We start from the raw sequence: 22,398 nt of genomic DNA on the forward strand, positions 1-22,398 counted from the left end.
GTTCAGCAGTGATGATAAGTCTCATCTCTAGAAGCTTACAAACATTGTACTATGTTTCTAGAAATGTTGTGTACACCCTGTATGGGATTCCTCACCCACCTTGCAGAGCCAGGCTGGGATGAGCCAAACCAGACTGCTTGCAGAAGGACCAGCTCTGTGAGGTTAATGATGGAAACTCCTATGTGGGAGGACGGGATCTGGTGCCCTCGTGATTTAGAGGGGCATACATCACAAATCTGCAGCTGGGATGGTGGCACCTTCTCTGATGTCAAACTCTTCGTGGACCAGAGTGGCCCGATACTTTCTAGGAAAGCAGAAGTTACTTTTCACTATCTGGTATCCCTGGACATTACTTCTTATGTGAACTCTTTGTAATTATGTGTTGCTTGGTAGCCAGATGTGCACTTGTGGAAATTGTTGCATCAAATTGGCTTCCTAACACAGCACTAGCTTTGCTCTTGCTAGATGGAGAAGGATTTTGATAGGTATTGGACCTCATGCAGCAGCCCATTTTGATATAAAGTCTTCCCATAAGCAGAATGATTTCATTCCATGGGCAGGCCATCATCCTTTTCCTATACATCTGCCAGAGTTGCCAGCATTAGACTCTTACTATCCTTATTTATAGAGCAATATAAACGTTCTGAGCATTTTACAGATACATAAAAGAGAAGATTCTCTCTCTTCAAGATGCTGACAGTATCTCATATATATTGGAGAGATGGGACAATAACTCATGTTCTGAGGAGGGCTAACATAGTGCAAGAAGAGCTCAGAGTAGAAGTCTGCCACAGGAGGCTGTGAGAAGAGGGAAGATATTGGCAACAATTTGTGCAGGAAACAGGTGTGGGTGATGTGCCCAGGGACATGATGAGAAAAGCTGAGAGAAGGTGGCAAGGTAGAAGTCTTAGGACTTGACTAGTAAGATAAGGGGAGCTAGGGGTCAGTAAAACTGCTATTGATGAACGGATTAAAACCAGCCTAGTCAGAAGTGCTCTATTCCTTTTCTGTTCTCAGCACTGAGAAGATTGAGAACTTCTGCACCCTCCCTACTCTCCTTCTACTGCTCTGGTGGCTGAGAAAGAGAAGAAATTATGTCTATGACTTCAGTAGCAGTACTTACAGTTTGTCCGCCAGAACGGGACAGGGGCTGAAGTTCACCTGTAGTTGGTACAATGAGAGTTGTGGTGTTTTTTCCCTAGTGACTCTTGGGCTCTGTCTACAATGTGTTTTGCTCCTCCTTCATGACATGCTAAACAAATAATTGTTTCTATGCAACTCTAGTTTCTTGTGTCAGTCTGTGGGTCCCTAGGCTTGATGCAGACCCCTGTTTTAGGTCCATATAAGCTTAATAACAGTGGAGTTGCATGGTCTTTTACCTCTCCTTTATGGACTCATGTTCCCCTGGGACTACAAACCACAAGTCAGCAATGTCATCTGTTCAAGTCAGTGCATGTGGTCTGCACTGACCTTCCTCCACAAGTATGATAATGATTGTGGGAGAAGGCTGCAAGTTTTGCTTTTTTGTGTGTGTCTGTGGTAATGGGCAACAGCTGCTAGACTGAAAGAAACCTTTGTCCTCCCCCCTCCCCTCCCCCCCCCGACTTGGTGCCCAACTGAGGCTGAGTACTCCTGCTGCCTTTTATTAATCTTCTCCTGGGACAGCACTGTCAGTGGCCCATCAGCGTTCAACATGCCCTCAGTCACTAGTGCTAACTCGATTAGGGCAGTGAGGAGTGACTTACAGGGGAAGCTCTTCTCCACAGGCTGTGTTTGCATACAGTGATTGATGCTGGTACCTCCTCTAAACACATCCACATTTTGCATTTTAAACAAAGCAATTGCTGTAGAGCTGCTCTCTGTCGCTCTGTGGGATTCCCAGTACCAGTGTAGGAAGTACCTACTCTTTCTTGAAATGGCCTCTCCTTCTCAGAGGACACTGCAGCAGGATGAGGAGAAGGTCACTGACTCCACCTTACGTTTGAGGGCATGACACTAAAACCTATTGTGTGTCCTGTCTTGTGAAGTGGCTTGTGGAGAATTCTGGACTGTGTGGTCAATGTCACACTGTTGGTAGAATTTAACCAAGAAGGTCAAGCTCATGTGGAGTACATAGCCTGAAACCTCCTGAGTTTCCTTCAGTCTTTCCTTGTCAGATTTCAGGCTGAAAGTAGGCTCCCACCATATTGACCCCTGTCTCTGTCTTGGGAATACATGAGCTGACTGCACCATGGAGCACTGAATGAATTGTGTGTGTTATCCACAAGCATTTTTCATATTATATGTACATATTATATGTGTACACCCCTCCCCCCATATATATGTATTTCAAAAAATCCATCTTGCAAATTGTCCAAAGAAGCAACAGGTGCCATACTTTATTACAGCTTTTACTGTGGATTTTTTAGCAGGATGTGTCCAAGTGAAATTCTGATTTGGAGGTAGGTGTCCTAAGCCATGTCTCTGAAGAGGAAAATGTACAAGGGAGGAAATGGGTGTGTTTAACTTCAGTTTGAAGGAAGGACAAAAGGAACAAAAAAAAAATCTGTGGTGATACTGCTGGTATCATGGATTACTTTGCAAAGTGGCAGTTGTTTTATCTTTATTATATCCTAAGTGTTTCCTTTCTTTCAAAACAGAAGGAAATTTGCCTGGAAAGTAACCCCCTTTGAACAGCAGCAGAGACTTACCTGCAGTTGAGTCTGTGAGTCCCTTGGAGCAGGCACTCAGTCCTCCCCTTTGTCCCTGGGGCGCAGGGATCACTATGAAGGCTAAATAAACAAATATCACTTCCATCCACTGTCTAGCGGTCCCAGAAAGAATGGCTCTAAAGGCCCAGTGCTCTTTGCCTTGCAGGTTGCCTGCTGCACTGTGAGGGTTTAACACCTTCAACAAAACTCAGAGACCTGCTGGGACAGTGTTCCAGTGAGGCCCAGAAGAGTTTTGATAAGGTTTAGTAGGAAATACCTGTTTTCACTCATTCCTGTCATTATTTTATCATCTTCGTGCTTATCTTAAAGGACTTGCCATGTGCTGCTAATTCCCCTCTTCATGTCTGAAAATTTCATGGTTGTGCAAAACCAGGCACTTCGCCATTGTGCTCACTCTGTCTGGCTCTGTAGACGTGGGAGCTCCACAGTGAAGGTGGCCCTTCCATCTCCTGCCACACCATATTAATTTTGCAAATGTGACAAGCTCAGCTTTGCAAAAATAACATATTGCCCATGTCTTGTTCTATTTAATATTGTATTCAAACGGTCCAAGTGCTCAGCAACGTGGGCTGGGGGAATGGCTCTGCAGACTTCTTTGTCACTTGAGTGGCAGCTGGCTCCAGGAGTAATTATAGCTGTTCTGTGCTGTGGTACATCAAACCTCTTGGGGATTAGTGAGGCATCAGGTGCATGGTGACTGAGAGGCAAGAAGAGAGATGGTCCTGTTCCCAAGCCATAAAGGTCATAATCTTTAGAAATCCTGATGTCCACCTAGACTTTGGACTTCAGTGAAAAGGAAGCATTGCAGTGACCTTGCAGAGAGCATTCTAATTTTCCATAAATCCAAACAGAGAAGCTTAGACCTTAGGAGTCTGAAAGTGAATTGCATTGCCATCATGTGGATGCACGGAAGCTAACGTCTAGTCAGAAAAATTCAGGAACCCTCATTTATTAGTTAGAAATAAAACCAAAGTCATGATAGCTATGAAAGTTGTCAAGTCAGAATGCTTATCAAAATGTGGAACGAGATTGTAATAACAATTTAACTATGGTACTGTCCGAATAAACACTGAAGTTAGTTTGACCCAAGTAATATGGGTTATTATTATGAATTAGAGTCTAACATGTTCATTAATGTCACTAGGTAGTGAGATTTGGGGCTTACAGAATTAGGTATTAGAAACATTAAGGAATTAGCAAATGAATATGCAAAATAGCTAAAGTGGTATGGGATCAACATGATTCTTTTATGTGTTCTTCAGGGTGGTATTTCCAGACACAGAACTGCATGAAGAGGTGTTAGGGAAAATCCTATCTGCTCTGCTTGAACAATTACAGCTGTTAAAAATGGTAGCTCCTTTCATTTCTACTTAAGTAAATGTGATTTTATGTAGCAATTGCAGTACCAGAAGCAAACCTGCAAAATTAATGAGTGTTTATTACGCTCTATATAATCTTAAATTAATCTAAGTCAACAATGGCTGCTCAAGATAGGGTAGGTTTGCAAATACTCATAGTGCAAAGATCTAAACAGAAAATGAAAAACTGTAATAGTGCCTGTCTGTGCTCTTTCAGGGCATGTGAACTGCAGGCTGGTTGCCTGCATGGCTCCAGCTTAGATTTTTGCAGGACACATACCTGTGCTCTTGAGTTTTCTGATTGGAATCTTCTACTACTCTGCCTCTAGCCTCTGATGTTTCCCCATGGGTAAGAACCTAGCATATTGCTTGGCTGTCCCAGAAAAAACCCATGCTGGTTTCTGTCTTTGCTTCAAGCTGCCCTGCTCCCAGTTCCTCAAGTGGAGCACACTCTGTATCTGTCACGTGCTCTGCTCCTGACTTGTCACCTGCTGGCTGTGCCCTCAACAGCTTGACCATAGCTTGGCCAGCATCTTTCATAGGTCACTGCTTCTTCCCACGACTTGTTCAGAAAATAAAGTGTTGTGCTGCAATACAAAAGCAAATCCTGAGTCAGGCACAGAACTGAGACAACTGGTGGATCATTCTCTTCAGTGTATCTTACTAAGGAAACTGAAGAGGTGATCTGGCCTTTCATTTCATCTTAAGACTCCATCTGGATCAGGAATCATATAAGGGTGTAGAAAACTCTTTGCTAGAATGTTCTTACAGGTGGTTGCATGGTCTTAACATGGTAAAGCACAGTTTGCAGTGGTTTAAGCAATTGTCCTCCTAGAATTTATAGTTCCTGTCTGTTAAAACTGGGACAAGTGAGAGACTGATGATGAATCACTGGGACATCAGGTAGGATTTCTGCTATTACCACTTTTCTCTGTAGTACCCACAATGGCAATAGAGTTATGACATGAATAAATACAAATATTTCCTTATGCAGTTTTCCCCTGGACAGAATTGGGTGAAAAGAAGGAAGAAGAAAAGCCTTTTATTTCTGCAGGACATAGCCAAATGCACAAAAAGTAAAGAGGAATAACCTAAGCAGGAGAATTCAGAAGAATCAACAGGATTTTTAAAGTAGTGAGAAACAGTGGAAAGAGAGCAAGGACACTGGAGCAAAACTAAATGAATTCTTTGTGATAGTCCTTCCCTGTGATTCTAATTTTACTTGATAATTCAACCAATTTACCTGATTCAGAGTAAAGTTCAGTGGTCTGTGACTTGCCAGATCATCCCAAATGCCTTTTTTAGAACAACTTACAGCACTTGCTACCCTTCATTACTCCAGTATAACAGATGACTTTAATGAGAGAATTCATGTCTTCAGCAGCTCAGCCACTTCCATTCAAAACTCCTACAGATCTCTTGGATGTACATGATACACTGCGCTGGTGATTTATCTGTTATTTAGCAGCTTGTTCCAACATCTTATCTCCTGACACTTTTGACCCAGAAGGTGTCTCATCTTCATTACTTGGAAAGGGTAATTGTAGGAGAGATGTCTCTCCAGTGGGTCTCTCTCTCTCTGGTGCAGTCTGGCACAGAGGAGCACCATCTTTTGATGTCTGGGCAATTACTTGTCTTTAAGGCCTGCTTTTCTTTCTTGTTTGCTGAAGAGACACAGCCATCTCTTCTCCACAAAAAAGAGCACTAGGAACCACATGAATGTGGGAGCAGGAGACACCCTGTGTCTCACACAAATGTATATGAGTTGAGCTGCATTTCAGCAGCTGCAATTTTTGCTGCTGGGAAGCAGTCCCAGAATTTCTAACACTACTCACTCCCTCTTTTTTGGATTCTTTGCTCCTGGCTATCAAAACACAGATTTGGGATAATAGGTTAAATTCTTCTTTTTAAACAAAAAGATGATTAGATATTTGGAAGATTAGATATTAAGAAGAAATTCTTTTCTGTGAGGGTGATGAAGCGCTGGACCATGTTGCCCAGAGAAGCTGTGGCTGCCACATCCCTGGAAGTGTTCATGACCAGGCTAGATGGGGCTTTAAGCAACTTGGTCTGGCAGAAGGTGTCCCTGCACATGGCAGAGGGGTTTGAACTAGATGATCTTCACAGTCCCCTTCCAACTCAAACCATTATCTGATCCAACAGAAAATAATATTGTGCCCGTGTCTCCCTACTCCCAGTAAGAAGTGCAGGTTGGGGACTGGGAAGGGGAGAAGTAACGGAAGAGGGATTGATTATTTTTTTATTTAACCTGCTTAGCAGCAGTAGCTGTGAAGCATAAAGTTATCTGCAAAGGATGATTGATTCCTCAGCAAAGTCTGAAGCACAGAGAGGCTGTGGTACTGCTTAATGTTCCCTTTGTGTTATAATTATATATTTTTCTCTCCTGTTTGTTTCAGAGGTACTATGTGTTCCTGGCTTGCTGGGTAGCTGGTTACCTGATGAGTGCTTATGGAAGAGATGATTATTTCATTTCTCCATCATGGGTAGGAGGTCATGCAGATACTTTTGTGAAGGACATCTAGCCAGCTCTGCTCACCTTGTGAAGCATTGTCCCAGTGCAGATTAGTTGCTCTCCCTTGGCATCTAGAAGGTGAATTGCAACTATTCGTAGACATACCCCAGACAGTTTCTGTTGAAGTTTCTGTTCTTTGACTTTTTTGAGTCTGACAGATGAACAATTTGTGCCATGGAGGGTGCAGAGCCAGATTCAATGAAAAGGGCATTTGCTGTGATGACCTGTGTGAGAATTAATGTAACCAGCAGGGTATGGGACGTGCTACCAAGGAGGTGACAGCATCAGCACTTAGCATGATGTCACTGACAGCTTGGTGGTAGGTTATTTATTCCTTGTATTGGAACAAATAACACACACAGCAGGTAGCTGTAGGTAGCCTGCTTGGGGAGATACCTTTGCTTGTGAAAATGTCCAGAGGATTGACAGGAGCAGCTTAGCAACATACTCTAGGACACACAGCAATCACAAGCTCCAGAATGAGTCATTGTTGTACACTTTTGAGAATGTGCTCCACGTGAAAGCAATACCCAAAGACAATTGTCAAGTCCCAGTCCAAGCTAATTCAGCCAGAGTGATTAGGTTTCCCAGAATTTGAGAGGTCCCCAGGCATCTTCTATATTAGGTTTTCAGTCACTTTTTACTTATTTACAAGCCCCATTCCCTGGGGAAGAAGAGGTGAGCCAGGGGCCTGCTGTGTGTGCAGTGAGCAGCCATGCAAGGAAAAGGACCCTGCTCAAAATGCTTGCAATAGGCAATGGATGGCAGAAGGAAGTGCTGAGCTATAATGGCTCAGTGTGCTGGGCAGAGGTGTAATCCAGCTGCAATCTCTCTTTCAGAGTTCAGAATACACTGAGAGTATATTCCTCCCACACACTTTTACTCTGCTTGCAGCACAGGCTAGTGGGCTCAGAGGAGATCTGCAAAATGGTGTCACATTTGCTTATCTATCAATTAAAATTCTACATAGTACTTTTATAGTTATGATAATAACATTGTAATTTTGGTCAACTCAGAACATTTTATTTGCCTGTCCTTGGAGGTTTTGTTTATCCCTTACTCATTTACAGATGCCAGTACCCAGTTCTAAGGTAGTCCAGGCATTTTCTTTTTCTTTTAAAAAGGTGGAGTGGTCTCTTGATTCAAGCAAATTGAGAAACAGAGCCTAACGTATGTCCATGCAGGCTTTGTTATTTTCCACTGGTTGTTTCTCTCATGTTTACATTTCTAGGCACATTTAGAAGGTGTCTATGATTTATTTATTAAAGGTTTTTATTTTCTGTGATCATTTAGTGTGAATTTCATAGTATTTCTGTAATTGCTATAGCTCAGTTTGGATTAATAACTATTTGCAAGGGAAACACAGCATCATGGGAATGCAACTGTTCTAGTTAAAGCGCTGGCAACCCCACATGTGGCTGTGTGCTGCTGCCTGGCCTCACTGGCTTATACAAGCAGGATTTTGAGGTTCTCTTGAGTTGTGCAGTGGAGCCTGAGGTGAATGTGGTATTTCTCTGATTTGGCATGGTTTGTCCAATTAACTAGAGCTGCTGCAGCAGCTGCTGTGATCTAATGTGGCTGTGGACATAAGTTTGAGAATGAGAGGAAAGGGTAATGTGACCTAAAGGGCATCAAAGGTGTAATTTTACAAATATCCTCCTGTAGCCCTTTGTTTTGGAGAATGTTGTTTAGGTGACACTGCATTTCTTGCGGCACTGGAAAACCAGGACATCTGAGAAAAGCTTCAGCAATGGGGAACAATAAACACTGTTAGCTGGGGTGACTCTCTTTCCAAGTGGAGGGTGTCCAGAGCAGTGATTTGGCGGCCAGACACAGGGACTGTGTTTTTAAGGAAGCTGGAACAGTCTATCCCACCAGAGATCTGGAGTTCAGTGTGATTGGCTGCCACAGGGGATGCCACTTCTAGCCTCCTCATCCACGTGTTTTTGGCAGTGTGCCAGAAACAGGACAGGAGGAGAGAGCCAAGAGAAAAAGAGACTGATTAGTAGTGTAAAAACAAAAAAACTATCCAAGCTAGCCAGGGAAACAGGCTGGATCAGAGCAGGAACCTTCTGACAAGAAATCTTAGAGCTGTGATGAAAAGACGAAATGTGCAAAGGAGTGATTTAGGGTTTTCTGCACCTAGAAAAAGAGAGTCTGAGCTAGAAGAGCCCAAGACAGCAGAAGAGCTGGATGTAGCACCCCTCAAAGCTGATGTTTGTGCCAATGCTGGAAGCATCACTCCCTTAGGACACTGCTGAATTTTTGTGGTGTATGACAAAACCAATGGGGGACATAAGTGATTACCGGAGTCTTGGTTACAAGGGTTCATTAGATCAAAAAATATCTGATGAAACCATACTTCCTAAGACTGACCCAGAGGATCATTGATTTGTAGCAGCATTAAATACTGACAAAAATAAAACAAGGGTTTGGTTAATGTGTTTGAGTTTAATAATGTAAATAGTAATAGAAAATTATTTGCAGCATTGACTGCTTTCAGTGCTGCAATGGAAAAGAATTTGCAGTGCTGGAAATGCAATTATTGAAGGTGATTATAATTTTGGCTTCAGCTAAAGAATTTTCATTCCTAGTATAACACTCTCCACTCCAATGAGATTATTTATAACTTATGTATTGCACTTGAATTAATTGGCATATGGTGCAAATTAACCCCTCTCAAAAACATGATTTATGTGCTTTGTTCTAACTGATCTGTTAAATGCAGCTTTGTTTTATGTTGATTCTTGCCAATTTAGACAAAGTGGTTTGAGTTTACACTCTCCTGGCTTCTCCTTATCTGATCACTGCCCTGCTTTTTATAATTTAACAATTGCAGATATGTCAGTGATATATGATAAGGCTTATTGAAAATATAACGCCAGTTTCTTAAAATCAGAAAAAAAAAGTATAATAATTTCATTCATCAAAATAATGAGCTTGTTTCTGAGCCTTTTTATGTAATGGTGAATGTGCTGATTTTAAGCACTAAAAGAAGTAAGAGGTTGGTATTTCTGAATTAAGCAAGCTGGGACTTCTAAACAGAAATCAACTTCTTACTGTGCAATTGGAAGAAGTACATTAAAAATTATTTCGTTCAATATGTCAAGGAATGCTTTAAAATATGCAGGGTTTAAAACAGTCATTTGTATTATAATAAAAGGATTACATCAGAAAAGGTGTCTTATTAGTTTCTTCTGTTTTTCAGGTAGATCAAAAAGAGAAAAAGATTGAGGAAAAGACTGCATCCATATAAAGGAGGAAGGCTTCCAACCTGTTATTGTTATTATTATTAGGAAAATGTGATTTAAATAGGCTAATCTTGTTTCTAAGTTACTTTGAAGGGAATTGTGAGCTGCAGTAGTGCTGTGAATGAGAACATAACTAAATAATGCAAAGGGTGTGTACATTTGTACATTTGCTAGCTACAGCAAGAGAGGTCTCTATATGTCTGTGGATCTCAGGTAGGGATTAGATTTTTGTACTTGTCTTTAAAACATCAAGAATAAGTGATGGAAGGCAGCCATTTGCCTTTCTCATTGTCACATTTTCTTAACTTAATTGGTGGTGAGTGTACCCAGGGAAGGTGTAAGGCTGGCAGCCATACTTCCTGCCTGAGAAGAAATGACTGTGGGTGAAAACAAGACACCTAGAAGATTGTGAATGATAAGGAAAATTGAGCAGAATCTTCGATCCTTAAATTTAAGGACCTTTGATCCTTAAATTGCTGGGAGACTTAATTATACCTCTTTGCCATATTTTTACATTCTTCTCTGATCATCTGCTGCTGGCCATGTTAGCAGAGAGGGGTGGTGGGATAAATGGGTCTGTGGTCTGAACCAAGCCAGATGTTCCTGCATGTGCTGTGTGTGCTGCCAAGAGATGGTTGCAGTAGGCATGTGACTCGTATTTATGAAGGACTCTGTGAAGCACTGAAGTCTTTAGCAAATCTGTGTTATGTCACTGGTAGCTGTTTTCTTTCTTCTGTTTTTCTTGCAGGAGATGCTTTGAGCCTCTAGCCAGTTCTGATCTTTTCTGTGACTTCTACTTATAATTATTTGCATGCTGCTGCTCTCAGCACACTGCTAGGTTAGTCCTCCTGCTCCCCAGGTACAGGTGTTCTGCTTTTCCCTGGTGTCATTTCAAAAACGCTGCAATGGGAGAAAATGTCTTTCTAAAGAAATCCAGGTACACAGTGTAAGCTCTCCAGCTTTCCATTACTGGAAGTTGAACATTAAAGTTTCCTGTACCTCAACCAATGTTCGCTTTGATTTCCTGTGTAATACCTTGGCCTGAAAGAGGAAAATCATCATAGAATGATAGAGTGGCCTGAGTTGGAAGGGACAGTTCTCTTGCTGGTTTTCCTTTTATTTTGTGTGTAGGTACCCACAAAAAACTACTGCACTCATGTTTTAACATTTAAAATTTAAGCACATATCCTAGCAGTTAAGCATGCCCTTAATTTTGGTGGGAGAAATGTGTTTAGAGAACTCAACACTGAGTAGTAAAGAAACCTGTTTCCCTCTCAAGCTAATCAGAGAAATTAGAGTATTTTCCTAGTATTTCCTGTGAAGCTCATCTGTAAGAGGAAATATCAGGTTTGGCCTCAGTTTCTCTCAGTGCTACACAGGCTCACTATGAAGTCAATCCCCTTCTCTTTCTTTCTTTAATTCCAGTGTGAGTGAACACTAGTAAGCAAAGCAAAGAAAGCCTCAAACAAACCTAGACAAAGAAGGATGCCCAGGAAATGCCAGTACGGCAGCCACAACCTTAAAGTAAGGGACTGAGGAATGCTAACAGCCCTTAAATGGTGTTTGAAGAGTGGTGCTCAAGCTCTCTGTAGTCTGCCAGCTATCCTTACCAATCTCTTGACACCATCAGCTCCAGTGCCAAGGAACTTTTCAGAATCCCAAAAGCCACACATTTACATCCCTTCGCTATATTTAATCTGAAGTAGGATCCATTTGGCCACTGAGGTGGCCAAATCCAAACCTTCTTCGAATGGCTACAATGTTGAGAGGACTTATGCACAGAATGTAGGAGTGCTGTGTGTGACTGTGAGCTGCTATGTGAACTTGGAAGGGGATTGTGTTGGTTCCAAGACTGCATCTGTCACAGTCAGGGTGCTGCTGCTGTGGGGCTGGGAGTAGCTGTTTCCAATGTAGAAAAAGCTTCTCATACTTCATGTCCCACTACAGCTCTGTGCTCATCTTGTTTTTTCATTCAGGCTCATTTTTAGCCCATGGCCTTTCCCACTGGCCACCACTAAATCAGCCACCACCTCCTCTTCAGAGGGCAGGCTGAGCAGCCTCTTGATTGCCTGGTTTGATGCATCATTAGGACATTAGCAGGGTTGGCTAAGGTGTCTTGGAGGTGCTTAAACAGGGTGGGATGGTGTCTGGTACCTGATACAATCAGAGGTAGAACAAAAACCTGGAGTCCTTGTTTCTCACATCTCTGCCCCAATTAGCAGAGTGCATTTCCTTCTGCTTTCTCAAGCAGCTATGAGCCTTCCCTCTTGTGCTGCCTGACCGAGCAGATCAATATGAATGCCACAACTTCAGCATTTGCATCCATAAGCACTGGACAGCTGCTGTAATGCTTGCAACACTCATGATGTCACTGCTGGGTTTAAGCCAGTGGTCTATTTTATGATTAGAGGTTTTTCTTCACTGGAACCACTTCAAGATTTTTTCGTCACTAGCTCCTGTTTATCCCTTGCACCACTGAAGTGTAGAACATGGAAAGAAAAGGAGTGAGGGGGAGAAATAAACTGGTCTGTGGCAGAGACTGGCAACAGTGCCTGTCTTAAAAGTTCTCAGCAAAGCTCATCTCACAAAAACTCAGAAGCTTGCTGAGGATTTTTTTTTATATGGGAAAACATGAAATGAGCATTTCTAAGTGAGAGGGCTGGGGGTTTCCTGCTCTTCCACAGCAAATACAGACAGATCACGCTTTCCCCCCACCGGCCTTTTCTGTGGAGCCATGTGCATCCTGAGGGACAGAACAGAGCAGCTCCTAACACAATAAACATTACTCTGTCTGCATTAGTTTTTACATTTCTTTGTTTTATTTCTTGTTTTGTTTGAAATGACCTGTACCACAGGAATACAATTTATTTAACAGGTTGTTATTTTTTTAGGAGCAGATAATAGTTAAGTAGATACTGTTTATTTCACTGACTGTCTATGACTACCTGCATCATTCTCACAGCCTCTGTCTCTCTCTGGCTTCTCCATGTAACCCAGCCACAAGAACAACAGAGCAGCCTTTGGCCATATGATTGATTATAGCTCTGATTGGTAATAAAAGCTCAACATGTTACATTCTAGGGTCTTTCTCAATTAATTGCCCCTCTAATAGCTGCTTACATGTTTCTGGTGAAGCATGTTTTATTTTATATATTTATAATAGTTTAAAAAAAAAAGATGACATAGCTTACAAAGAGAAAAATAATGCCCCCTTAGCATGAGCAATACTGCAAGGTTCTGATTGTTGTGGGGATGTTTCTTGTAGCTTCACAGTTTTGCTGCGAGGTGTAATGCCCAAGTTTCCCTAGAAACCTAAATTCAGAGTGGTAATTTACCTTTTAATTGATCCCCATGAAATTTGTTTTGCATTACAGGTCAGACACTGCTGTTCCCAGAGAAGAATGTGCCCAAAACAGAAGAGTTGGTCACTTGGGAAGAACTGTCTTTTGTAGTAGCTGGCAGGTACATGGTTTCTGTTATCCACACATGCAAATTGGGGGCTGGAGCTGCTTTTACCATAGTTGCTGGTGTGGGTTTATTCACTGTCACTGCTATACTTACCTCTACTGCTTCTCTTTTCTTTAAGTCACAGAGCCCATCTGTGTCGCAAGGCTCAAGCTCCATCATCTTTTGCCCTGTGAAGGACAGCTGTATGACTCTGACTCTGTGAATCCTATATTACAAATGAGCAGCATAAAGACTACTGACCTAAAACCCATCTCCTAGTTCATGCCTCACCTTCCACATCCCCAGACCTTTTTGTAAGAGACTGTGAGCATTCAAAGACCTAAGCAGTTGCTGAAGCTTTGTTTCCTGCTTCAAAGTGCATTGGAGGGACTACACTGTTACACTCCTCTGCAATCCCAGCCCATTGTGTAGCTGGAAATGCTCCTCAGCTGTGTCAGTGTGATAGTACTAGCAATGCACAGCAGATCAGAGTAACTGGAAAGAGATGATTGGGATTCCTGCACTTGTTTGAAGGGTTCAAGAGACCTGACCTGCTTCCCAATTTAGGATGGTACAAGCCTTTTAAGGGTTAAATCTAGACAGGTGTTTGTGTCCCATTTCCTGGGAAAGAGTTTGCATTCCTTGGTTAGAGAGTTTAATATATCCTAAGTACTGTCTGCTTCACTTCCCATCCTATTTCAGAAGAAATGCAAACATTTCCCTGCATATTATCTTCAAGCAATGGAGAGTATTTGGATGGGCTCCAACATTATGCAGCTTTAATGGAGAAAGAAGTTCCTGGAAAAAATGTATTTGGTATCTTCATATTGCTATGGCAAGGCAGGAGTTGCCCCCATCCCATAGCCCTAATCTAAATAGCCAGCAGTCTTTGTGAGCTAGAAGCTAACTCGGCAGCTCTCCATAATCATGTTTTGTAGATAGTGTCCTGTTATGGAGAGCAGGCCTGAGTTCAAATACAACAAAGCTAGAAGAGCCTTTTGGGGTTGTTTTTGGGTAGTTTTGGGGTTTTTTTGAGGGGGGAGATTGGGTGGGTGTGTTGGCATGTGAGTAGTGACCTTTCTGGCAGGGCCCAACAGAGTAAGAACTGCTTCTTAGGATCTTTTCAGCCCATTTTGGGCCAGCTACCTTTGCACAGCAGGTTGGGGCACAATGTGCTGTGGCTCAGCTGGGTGGCACTTGGCAGCATTGCAGCAGTGCTCGAGTGAGTCAAACTTACAGGTGATAATGCAACTCAGCACATCTGTGAACGCAATTCTACCACAGCCAGAAAGTTGCCAGAGTGCAGCACATGGCAAGCTGGCTCTGTAATGGTGGCATGCATTTCACTTTGGTCCCTCAGTCATAGATGGGTACAGGGATCATGAGCACAACCAGAAGCCTCTCATTTTCTCCCCAGCTGCCTTTGGGAGGGAGTGGGGGAGAGAAGCACAGGTATCCTCTTGAAGCACAAGGATACTGTGTAATTGCTACTGCTGTGAGCACAGAAGGAGTCCCAGTTCCAATGTGCCTTCTGCCCCTAAGGTCTCTGGTGGTTATTACTAATATGCCTGAAGTAAGACAATTCCTTTATCAAATGAGTACAAAATGAGTGACTGTGTAGCATAGGAAGAAGTCAAAGGAGATGAAATGGAACTAACTTAATTTCAAGGTGTGGGCTGGCTATGGGAGCTGAGAGGTCACTATGCCAGCCCCCCTGTGTCTGAGCCTGCCAGGGCAGGGGTCTGCAGTATTGACAGCCCTGCTGGGACACATTCTGCTCCAGCAGAAAACAAGCACCCAGTGTTTCTGACCACACACCTCAACCCTGCTTTGGAAGACTTCCTCCTGAGGGCAATTTACTCCTCTTACACACCACCTTTCTTCTGGGGAAGCTAGGAAGGGGTGGAAGCTTGAGGAGAACAGACACAATAGAGTTAGTGGCGTCTCAAACGTAGATCAGAGATTTTTTCTCACCACTAGTGCCATGCTGTTGACCATAAAAAAAGAGAATACACTCAGGTTTTGTCAGCTCAGGATGGCTTAAAACTAAGTGACCTAGAAAATAAAGTTTCAGAGAACACCAACAGTCAGTTTTGTCAGTCACCTACATTCCTCTCTGGCTACTGGGAATGCAGCAGTTATGGCTTAGGCAGCAGATCTAAACCAGGTCTTGGAGACAGTAGGAACCTGGTTATATAAGAGTAAATAAACACTCCCCCTGTTCTTCTCCCACCACCTCAAGGTCAGGTATTTGCTTTCTGATCAGCAAGAGAACCTCCTACCAGCCCCAGGTATAATCTATGCTAGCTCTTCCTGCTGTTGAGGATAATGGGATGAGGCAGGGGAAGATAGTAGTTGGAGTATCAGGGGTTTCATGCCATCCTCTAATTTATTTCCCTAGCCTGCCACAATAAAGCAATCTCTCAGGCTCTAGAGCTGCCTCCTCTGAAAAGCAGTGCCCTTGATTCCTAACTAGAATTTGGCAATAAGCCTAAAGTCTCTGTGGAGCCAAAGAGCTCTAATGAAGTCTAGGAAAGATCTGGTTTGGGGTGTATTTTTACTTGGGCAGTAACCATGCAGACAAAGCTTTGTGTTCTCTGCCACAAGGAACAGGTGGGGAATGGCACTCAGCTGAGCTGAAGAGGCAGGTGTGATACACTATGGGGTGAAAAGTGTGGAAGAATTGAAGTTAGCACCACATAGGAGAGGATGCAGAGATTATCAAGTCAACCCAGCACTGAAGTATAACATCAGGCTCTTCTCTCTTGCCATTTGGGAAAGACTTGCATTTTCTCAGGGACATACATCCTACCTCTTCAGGGGCCTGCAGGGGTTGTACACGGGAGGGACTAGCCAGGCGTAATGACACACTGTACAAGGTCGCAGAATATCTTACACAGTTAGGAGCAGCTTTCCCAGTAAGAAGTGGGGCCTCTGTATGTACAAGTGTTAGAGGAGTCTGGGAGGCAGCCTTTTTGTTCAGGAGAGGTCCAGCAGCATTGTTCTCCAAAGGAGCATCTACTCTATGGTAAGAGGAAGAAAGATGACAAAAAGAAGGACCGTGGCTGCTTCCCTTTCTAATTGACCCCTCATAACACCAGCAGATAAAGTTTATATTGACTCTATTCTTCCTCTCTTCCTGCTTCTGTCCCCACTCCCCCTCCAGAACTGGCAGAGGGTGCTAGGGAGCAGGCAGCCTGGACAGCGCTGAGAGCATCACTGATCAGAGGGGCTGAGCCCCCACGATGCCTCAACAAGTGCAAGAGCATAATCTGGTATTTCCCACAGAGAAAACAATGAAAAAAAGAGAAACAGGTGACTGATTAAAAGTTTCCCCCCTCCTGTACACAAGATTCTGCAGTCACGCCGACAGATAGACATTAAATAATTCTTCCATAATAAATGATTGGAGATAAAAGCCGGCGGTGGCTGCTGCTGCTGTTTGGATTGCTCCGTTGTCTGCATCTTTGTTTCTAGTTTGTTCCCCGGCCACTGTCGGCTGGTGCTGGGGCTGTCAGACCTTTGCCTCTAGCATTTCTAGGAAGAGTTTATGCATGGGAACCTTGCCCTGCAGTTTGATGCTGTAGAAGTGCTGCACAGCTTTAGCAGCCGTCTGCCGCAGGAGGGGCAAGGTCAGGAGCAGCTTGCCTGCTCGCCGGGGCTCCTCGTTGCGCTGACTCAGCTCGTAGTCCTGCAGGGCTTCGTGGAGAAGGTCCTGGAGTTTCTGCACTGCATCCATGTCCTCTATGTGCATGGAGTCTGGGGTGAGGGAGAAAAGACAGCAAACAGACAAGTCAGATGTGAGAAAGGAAATAATTTATGGTTCTGAAGCTAATGATGTTTTCTTTCGTTCTTATTTGTTCTTGTAGGGTTTTTTTGGGTTGTTTTTGTTCCCCCCTTCCCCCCACCCTCCCCAGGCAAGGGGTGAGGGCTGTTGTTTGGTTTGTTTCTTAAGCAGAAAAAACCAGCTAGTTGACAGGTGTGGTGCTGCTGCATGAAGTTTGGCAGCACCCCAGTGTGTTGGCCCTAGCAGTGCAGGGACAGTAGGGTTGCCAGGGGTAGCTGAGTGACACATGTGCTCCTCTGTGTGCTGCCCATTTTGCCAGCCACCCCAGTGCAATGCAGGGGTCAGGCAGGGGCCTTTGTGATTTGCACATTCACTTGCCCTCCATGCTCCTTATGGGGAGAGTCACCCTGCAAGGGGCAGCAGCTGCTGTGCTGCCGCTTGGGAGCAATCTCATTAAGAATAATTAACGCTGCTACAGCGCTTCATCTGTCTAAACTGCCTAATTGCTGTGCAGCTGCTAAGGGTATCAGCAAGACAGAAAAGCCCCATAGGTCACAACCAGTGTGCCCAGGGGTGTTGCCAGACCCACCTTTGTGCATATGCCCCTGCTTTCAGAGACTGCCAGCAGCTGCTCAAGGAGCTTCCTGCTGCAATAAAGGAATCCCATGTCTCCTGCAAGGCCTCTTCCCTTAGGCTGCCAGTAAGATTTCTATGAGCTGTTGGAGGGGCTAGCAAGGCTCCTTGGTGTGTCTGTGAAGCGAAGGTAGCTAGCTGGTAAGGACGCAGTCCAGGGCTGAGATAGGGAACCAGACTGAACACAGACTGCTAAACTTGTGGGTAAGTCATGGTGTGAGAGAGCAGCACCAAAGAGCAGAGAGGCACAGCATCACCAAAGGTTTTCTCCTTTTTCATCTTGCTTCTTTCTTACAGCCATGACAGAGCCAGAGACACTGATGCCTCATCTCCATTGTTCAGAGACTTTTAATCAATACTGAACCTATTGATAAAGGTTCCTGCCACAAGGCAACAAATCCAGAAGCAATGGCAAAGAGAGAGAGTGTGGCAAGCACACATATGCACATGTAATTGCGCCGCCTACCATCACAGCCTGGGTTTTGCTTTGTGGCAAAGTAGTCTCAGTGTAGTCTCAGCCTACACACAAACACAAATGTGAGGACATGGGTTCCCAAGAGTGACAGTGAAGAGGAGGAAAGCTGACTGAAGTGCTAAAATCTCTCTAGAAATATGTGTCATCTTTATGGAGAGCACAACACAAATTAGAGACTGTGAATTTTGTATGATACATTTATGGTAAAAATGCTATTTCTGATGCATGATTTATAAGGTATTACAACAGTTGGGAAAATGTTATGTCTAGCAAGAAAGCTGTTTAAGAAGCTGTTCAGAAGGAATGCACTAATTAAGTATTAAAGGGAAGTATTCCCAAGAAGCCTACTGAAGAACAACTCTTGATACATTTACACTTTTTATCCAAGACGCCAGGCAAAGAAGCTCAGAAGAGGGCTGCTAGGTCATCACAGTGACCTGAGCTAGACACAGAGGTTGATTCTGAAAAGCAGGAAGGAAGAAGCATGTTGCCAAGTCAGTCTGGCAACTTCTCCCAGCCAGGTAGCACCTCTGAAAAATTTCCATACACAATCCAAGAGAATTGAGTGTGATCTGTTTCCTGCCAAGTCACAGAGGTCATTTTGAAGACTGGAAGTATCAAAAGCTGGGATGTCTTCTATCCTTTCTGTTTAATGTCCTTCTGGCTAGGGGCATAAAGGGGAGAAGTAATCGCAGCCTGTCAGAGTTTGCAGATCCCAGCGGGTGCTAGAATTACCATGCAATGAGCCACGCTTAAGGGTAAAGTGGGTGCTCTGCTTTTGGGTACTGATGCTGCTGAACACTAGACAGAATCCCAAAACTGCTCTTCTGCCATCTGGCTTTCTGTAAGGTGACAAGACTTAACAGCAGTAAATAAGTGTATATACAGTGAGAGAAACTGGGGAAATAAAGCTCAAAGCCTGCCCCACCCCCACCACACTCTGCTGAAAGAAGCTCAAAATTGGCAGCTGACTGCAAAAAATAAAACAACATTGCAGGATTAATTTCCTTGCAATCCATCAGTGAACTGGTGTCAATGGCATTGATAAACTGTTAATTACAAAATCAATAGCTATGAATTTTTACAGCTATCAGAGCACTGAGGTGGGGGCAGGCTGCCTGACCATGTCCCTGAGGGTCAGCTGGCCTAGAAGCTGGGCTTCATACCAGGAGCCCTTCTCCAGCACTGCTGGCATGGGGCACAGGGCAGGTGTGAGAATGGACAAGGCCCACTGTTTCCTCACCTAACTCTGTCCTTGCAGCTTCTGACAGGAACAGGAACCTCACAGGACCCATTAGTACAGAATTTGCTATGCATCTCTTTGCCAGGTCCAGACATTGCTCGCTCCATTTTAGCATTAAAATGCATTGCAGAAAAAAAAAAAGGGGAAATAAATTTTGGCCACTCTGGGCTGTCCTAAAATGAATTTGTGCTGTATGCTAACCTAGAGGGCTCCTCAATACATAGGTTGATCAATTTTTTTTTCCTAAGGAAAGAGGACCTAGGAATGCTTAAAAATGGACTGCTGACTCTGAAGGGTAAAAAATTAGGTCTACATCACCTCTGTCAAAAAGTGGGTGATCATATTGTCTGGGACTTGCCTGCTGCTCTGGGAATTAAGAATTCATCCCTCAGCTCTCTAGAATGCACTTACTAAACAGAGATCCCTTGAATTATCTTTGCCAATCCCAGCAGGTGTGTTGTTGGTGCGTCACACCAAGGACTCAGAGATCAGCCTACTGTCAGCTTCTTCTCTTGTAAAGAGTGAGTGAGCTCCCACTTCTATTTTCATTTAATTCCTAGAACCAAAGGGTCAAGTATACACAGGGCTGCCTAAGTCCCTAGAACTTGGATTGTGTGAGCAATTACACCCAGAATTTATCTGTGTGGGAGGGAAGGCAGAGAGCAGTTTTAGGCAGCACAGGTGTTAATCCAGGTGTTCATCTTTAAGCCCTATCTCTGATCCAAGGGAGCTGAAGCCTGGCCCAAACTGCTTTCCTCCCATTTTAGGAATTGGCTGTTTGCATGCAAGCACACACATGCAGGCTCTGTAAGTTTGTCCCTGTCAAAAATACACTAAAAAAAAATAAGTGGCATTAAAAGAATGTGAAAGTTCAATGTTAAGTTACAAGAGAAAAATACGCTTGCCCTATTCCAGCTTCCTTACCTGTGTGTCATGAGAAGCTTTAATTACATGGAAAACAAAATCCCATGCTTCACTTTCCTACGTTTCAATACAAATAACAAAACAGGACTTCTGTGGATTATGCTTCTACATAGCTACACTTCTAGCTGCACTAGGAGAAACCAGTGAAGTCTGAGTGATTATTCCCATCCAGCTGAGAACATGCTTTGGCCTGTGCCTCCTGATCCTTACCTTGGTTTCTTTACTCCACAGTACTGGAAATGGAACCCCAAAGCATCTGATGAGTGTTGGTTGTTCTGCTCTGTCTTTGCTCAGTGTTACTCCACTCCTGTGGAGACTGTCTCATAAGGTTTACTCTGGGCTTAGTCCTGAAAGCACAGTGAGCAGCAACAGCACAGAGTGCTTCTGTTGCACTGTGAAGAACTTGACAGCAGTGTCCAGAGCACGGGCCAGGTAAATATCCCAGTGTGACACTTCTCCTGTCACAGCTGCTACCTTAGCACTTCAGCCTTTCTGAGGAGCCCTTCTCCCTGTTTAGTCCTGTGACCCTCGGGTAGACAGGTTCTTTAACAAGTTGATTATATCACCCATAGCCACCATGGCACAGAGGAGAGAGGCTAGCCTTGGCCATCTGCCCATCCTGGTTCACTGGCAAAGTGAAGGCAGCAATTAAAACTAAAAAAGCACTAGATGAGAAATTGAAAAAGGGAACAAAGTTATAAAGTGCAGAAAAACCATAAGGGAAATGAAGGACATAGGAGGAAAAGCAATGTCTAGAAGGGCTAAGGACAGTAAAGAAGTTTTATAAATATTTAAGGAATAGAAGAAAAATGATCATTTGTAGGGGGGCTCTTTTCAACTGGAGATGATTAAGCTATTAATAGCAGTGCAGAGTAGATAGAAGTCCTCTGTATTTCTGTCTTATTTGGAAAAGAAAAGCTTTATATATCTGTGTTATATGAAGGGGACGAAGACTTCATAATCTGTTGTTTATGCAAGAGGATATTAGAACTATTAGAACAAACTTCACAGAAGTCAGCAGAGCGGCATAACTTGGCTTTAAGAGTTCTAAAATTGCTGGCTGGGGGTCATCCAGGGCAGATTAATGATTAGTAAGTCTTGGTATTTTTATGAAATTCAAGATGACTGGAAATGTTCTAATGATGCACACATTTTCCTAGGTCTTACTTGATAATTTCTATGCTAGCTTGATGTGAACCAGGGCAAAAGAAAGGAAAAAATAAAGGTGACATTCAATTAAGACTAATAAGATGGCATTTATAAGACATGTAAATGTGGCACTTAAGGACATAGTTTTGTGTTGGACTTGGCAGTGCTGGGTTAACAGTTGGAAGTGGTGGTCTTAAAGGTTTTTTCCATCATAAATGATTCTGTGATTTTACTGCCAGTCAACATGATACTTGAGAAGAGAGGTCTTGTCAAACAAACTTGATTTCATTCTCTGATGAGATTACAAGTTTGGTTGATAAAGTTAACTGCACAGATTTAATAGACTTAGGTTTTTATAAAGCACTTGGCTTAGGACCACAGGACATTCTCATTAAAAAATTAGCACTATGCAATATCAATAAAGAACACTTTCAATTGATTAGTAACTGGATAGATGACAGTTCTCACAGTAGCTATCAGTGATGAATCATCCCTGAAGAAGGAGTTTTCTCATGGAAATCCCCAGGGATCAGTAGAAAAACCAGCTGCTACTCAACATTTTTATCAATGAGCTGTAAGGAAATTTTTTTTTATTTTATATTGGTATTGTTAAGGAGTGGATGGATGGCAAACAGGGACAGGGACAATGGCATAAAATGGTGAGGCAGCCTCACAGAATCCTGGACCACGTCCTATCACTTGAAGTAATATATCCATAGCAAAGGAACATGACTATGGAACAGGAAGTTTATCATGTCAAGCTGTCAGATGTAAAAAGACCCAGAGTCATAGGACCCAACTCAACAAAGATCATTCTTTTGAGGCTAAACTCAAGCAAACAAACATTAAGATATGGTACCTTTTATATTTTTTTTTTTTTTTTTTTT

General features: G+C 43.2%; 1 protein-coding gene and 1 long non-coding RNA gene across 2 annotated transcripts in view; one reads left to right on the forward strand and one right to left on the reverse strand.

Moving 5' to 3' along the window:
- Positions 1-13,571, forward strand: part of LOC115949341 — a 102,128-nt gene extending 88,557 nt beyond the window's left edge. The window contains exons 2-3 of the long non-coding RNA XR_004082853.1: positions 13,228-13,315; positions 13,440-13,571. This is a non-coding gene — a long non-coding RNA (uncharacterized LOC115949341). The remainder of the gene's footprint in view (positions 1-13,227; positions 13,316-13,439) is intronic.
- A 3,243-nt stretch (positions 13,572-16,814) lies between these two features.
- The window catches only part of ESRRB (estrogen related receptor beta), a 95,812-nt gene continuing 90,228 nt past the window's right edge, over positions 16,815-22,398 (reverse strand). Inside the window, exon 7 of the mRNA XM_031065866.1 lies at positions 16,815-17,059. Coding sequence (XP_030921726.1) covers positions 16,815-17,059 — 245 coding nt within the window. The remainder of the gene's footprint in view (positions 17,060-22,398) is intronic.

This window comes from Geospiza fortis, unplaced genomic scaffold (assembly GCF_000277835.1).
Source record: "Geospiza fortis unplaced genomic scaffold, GeoFor_1.0 scaffold54, whole genome shotgun sequence".
Lineage (NCBI taxonomy): Eukaryota > Metazoa > Chordata > Aves > Passeriformes > Thraupidae > Geospiza > Geospiza fortis.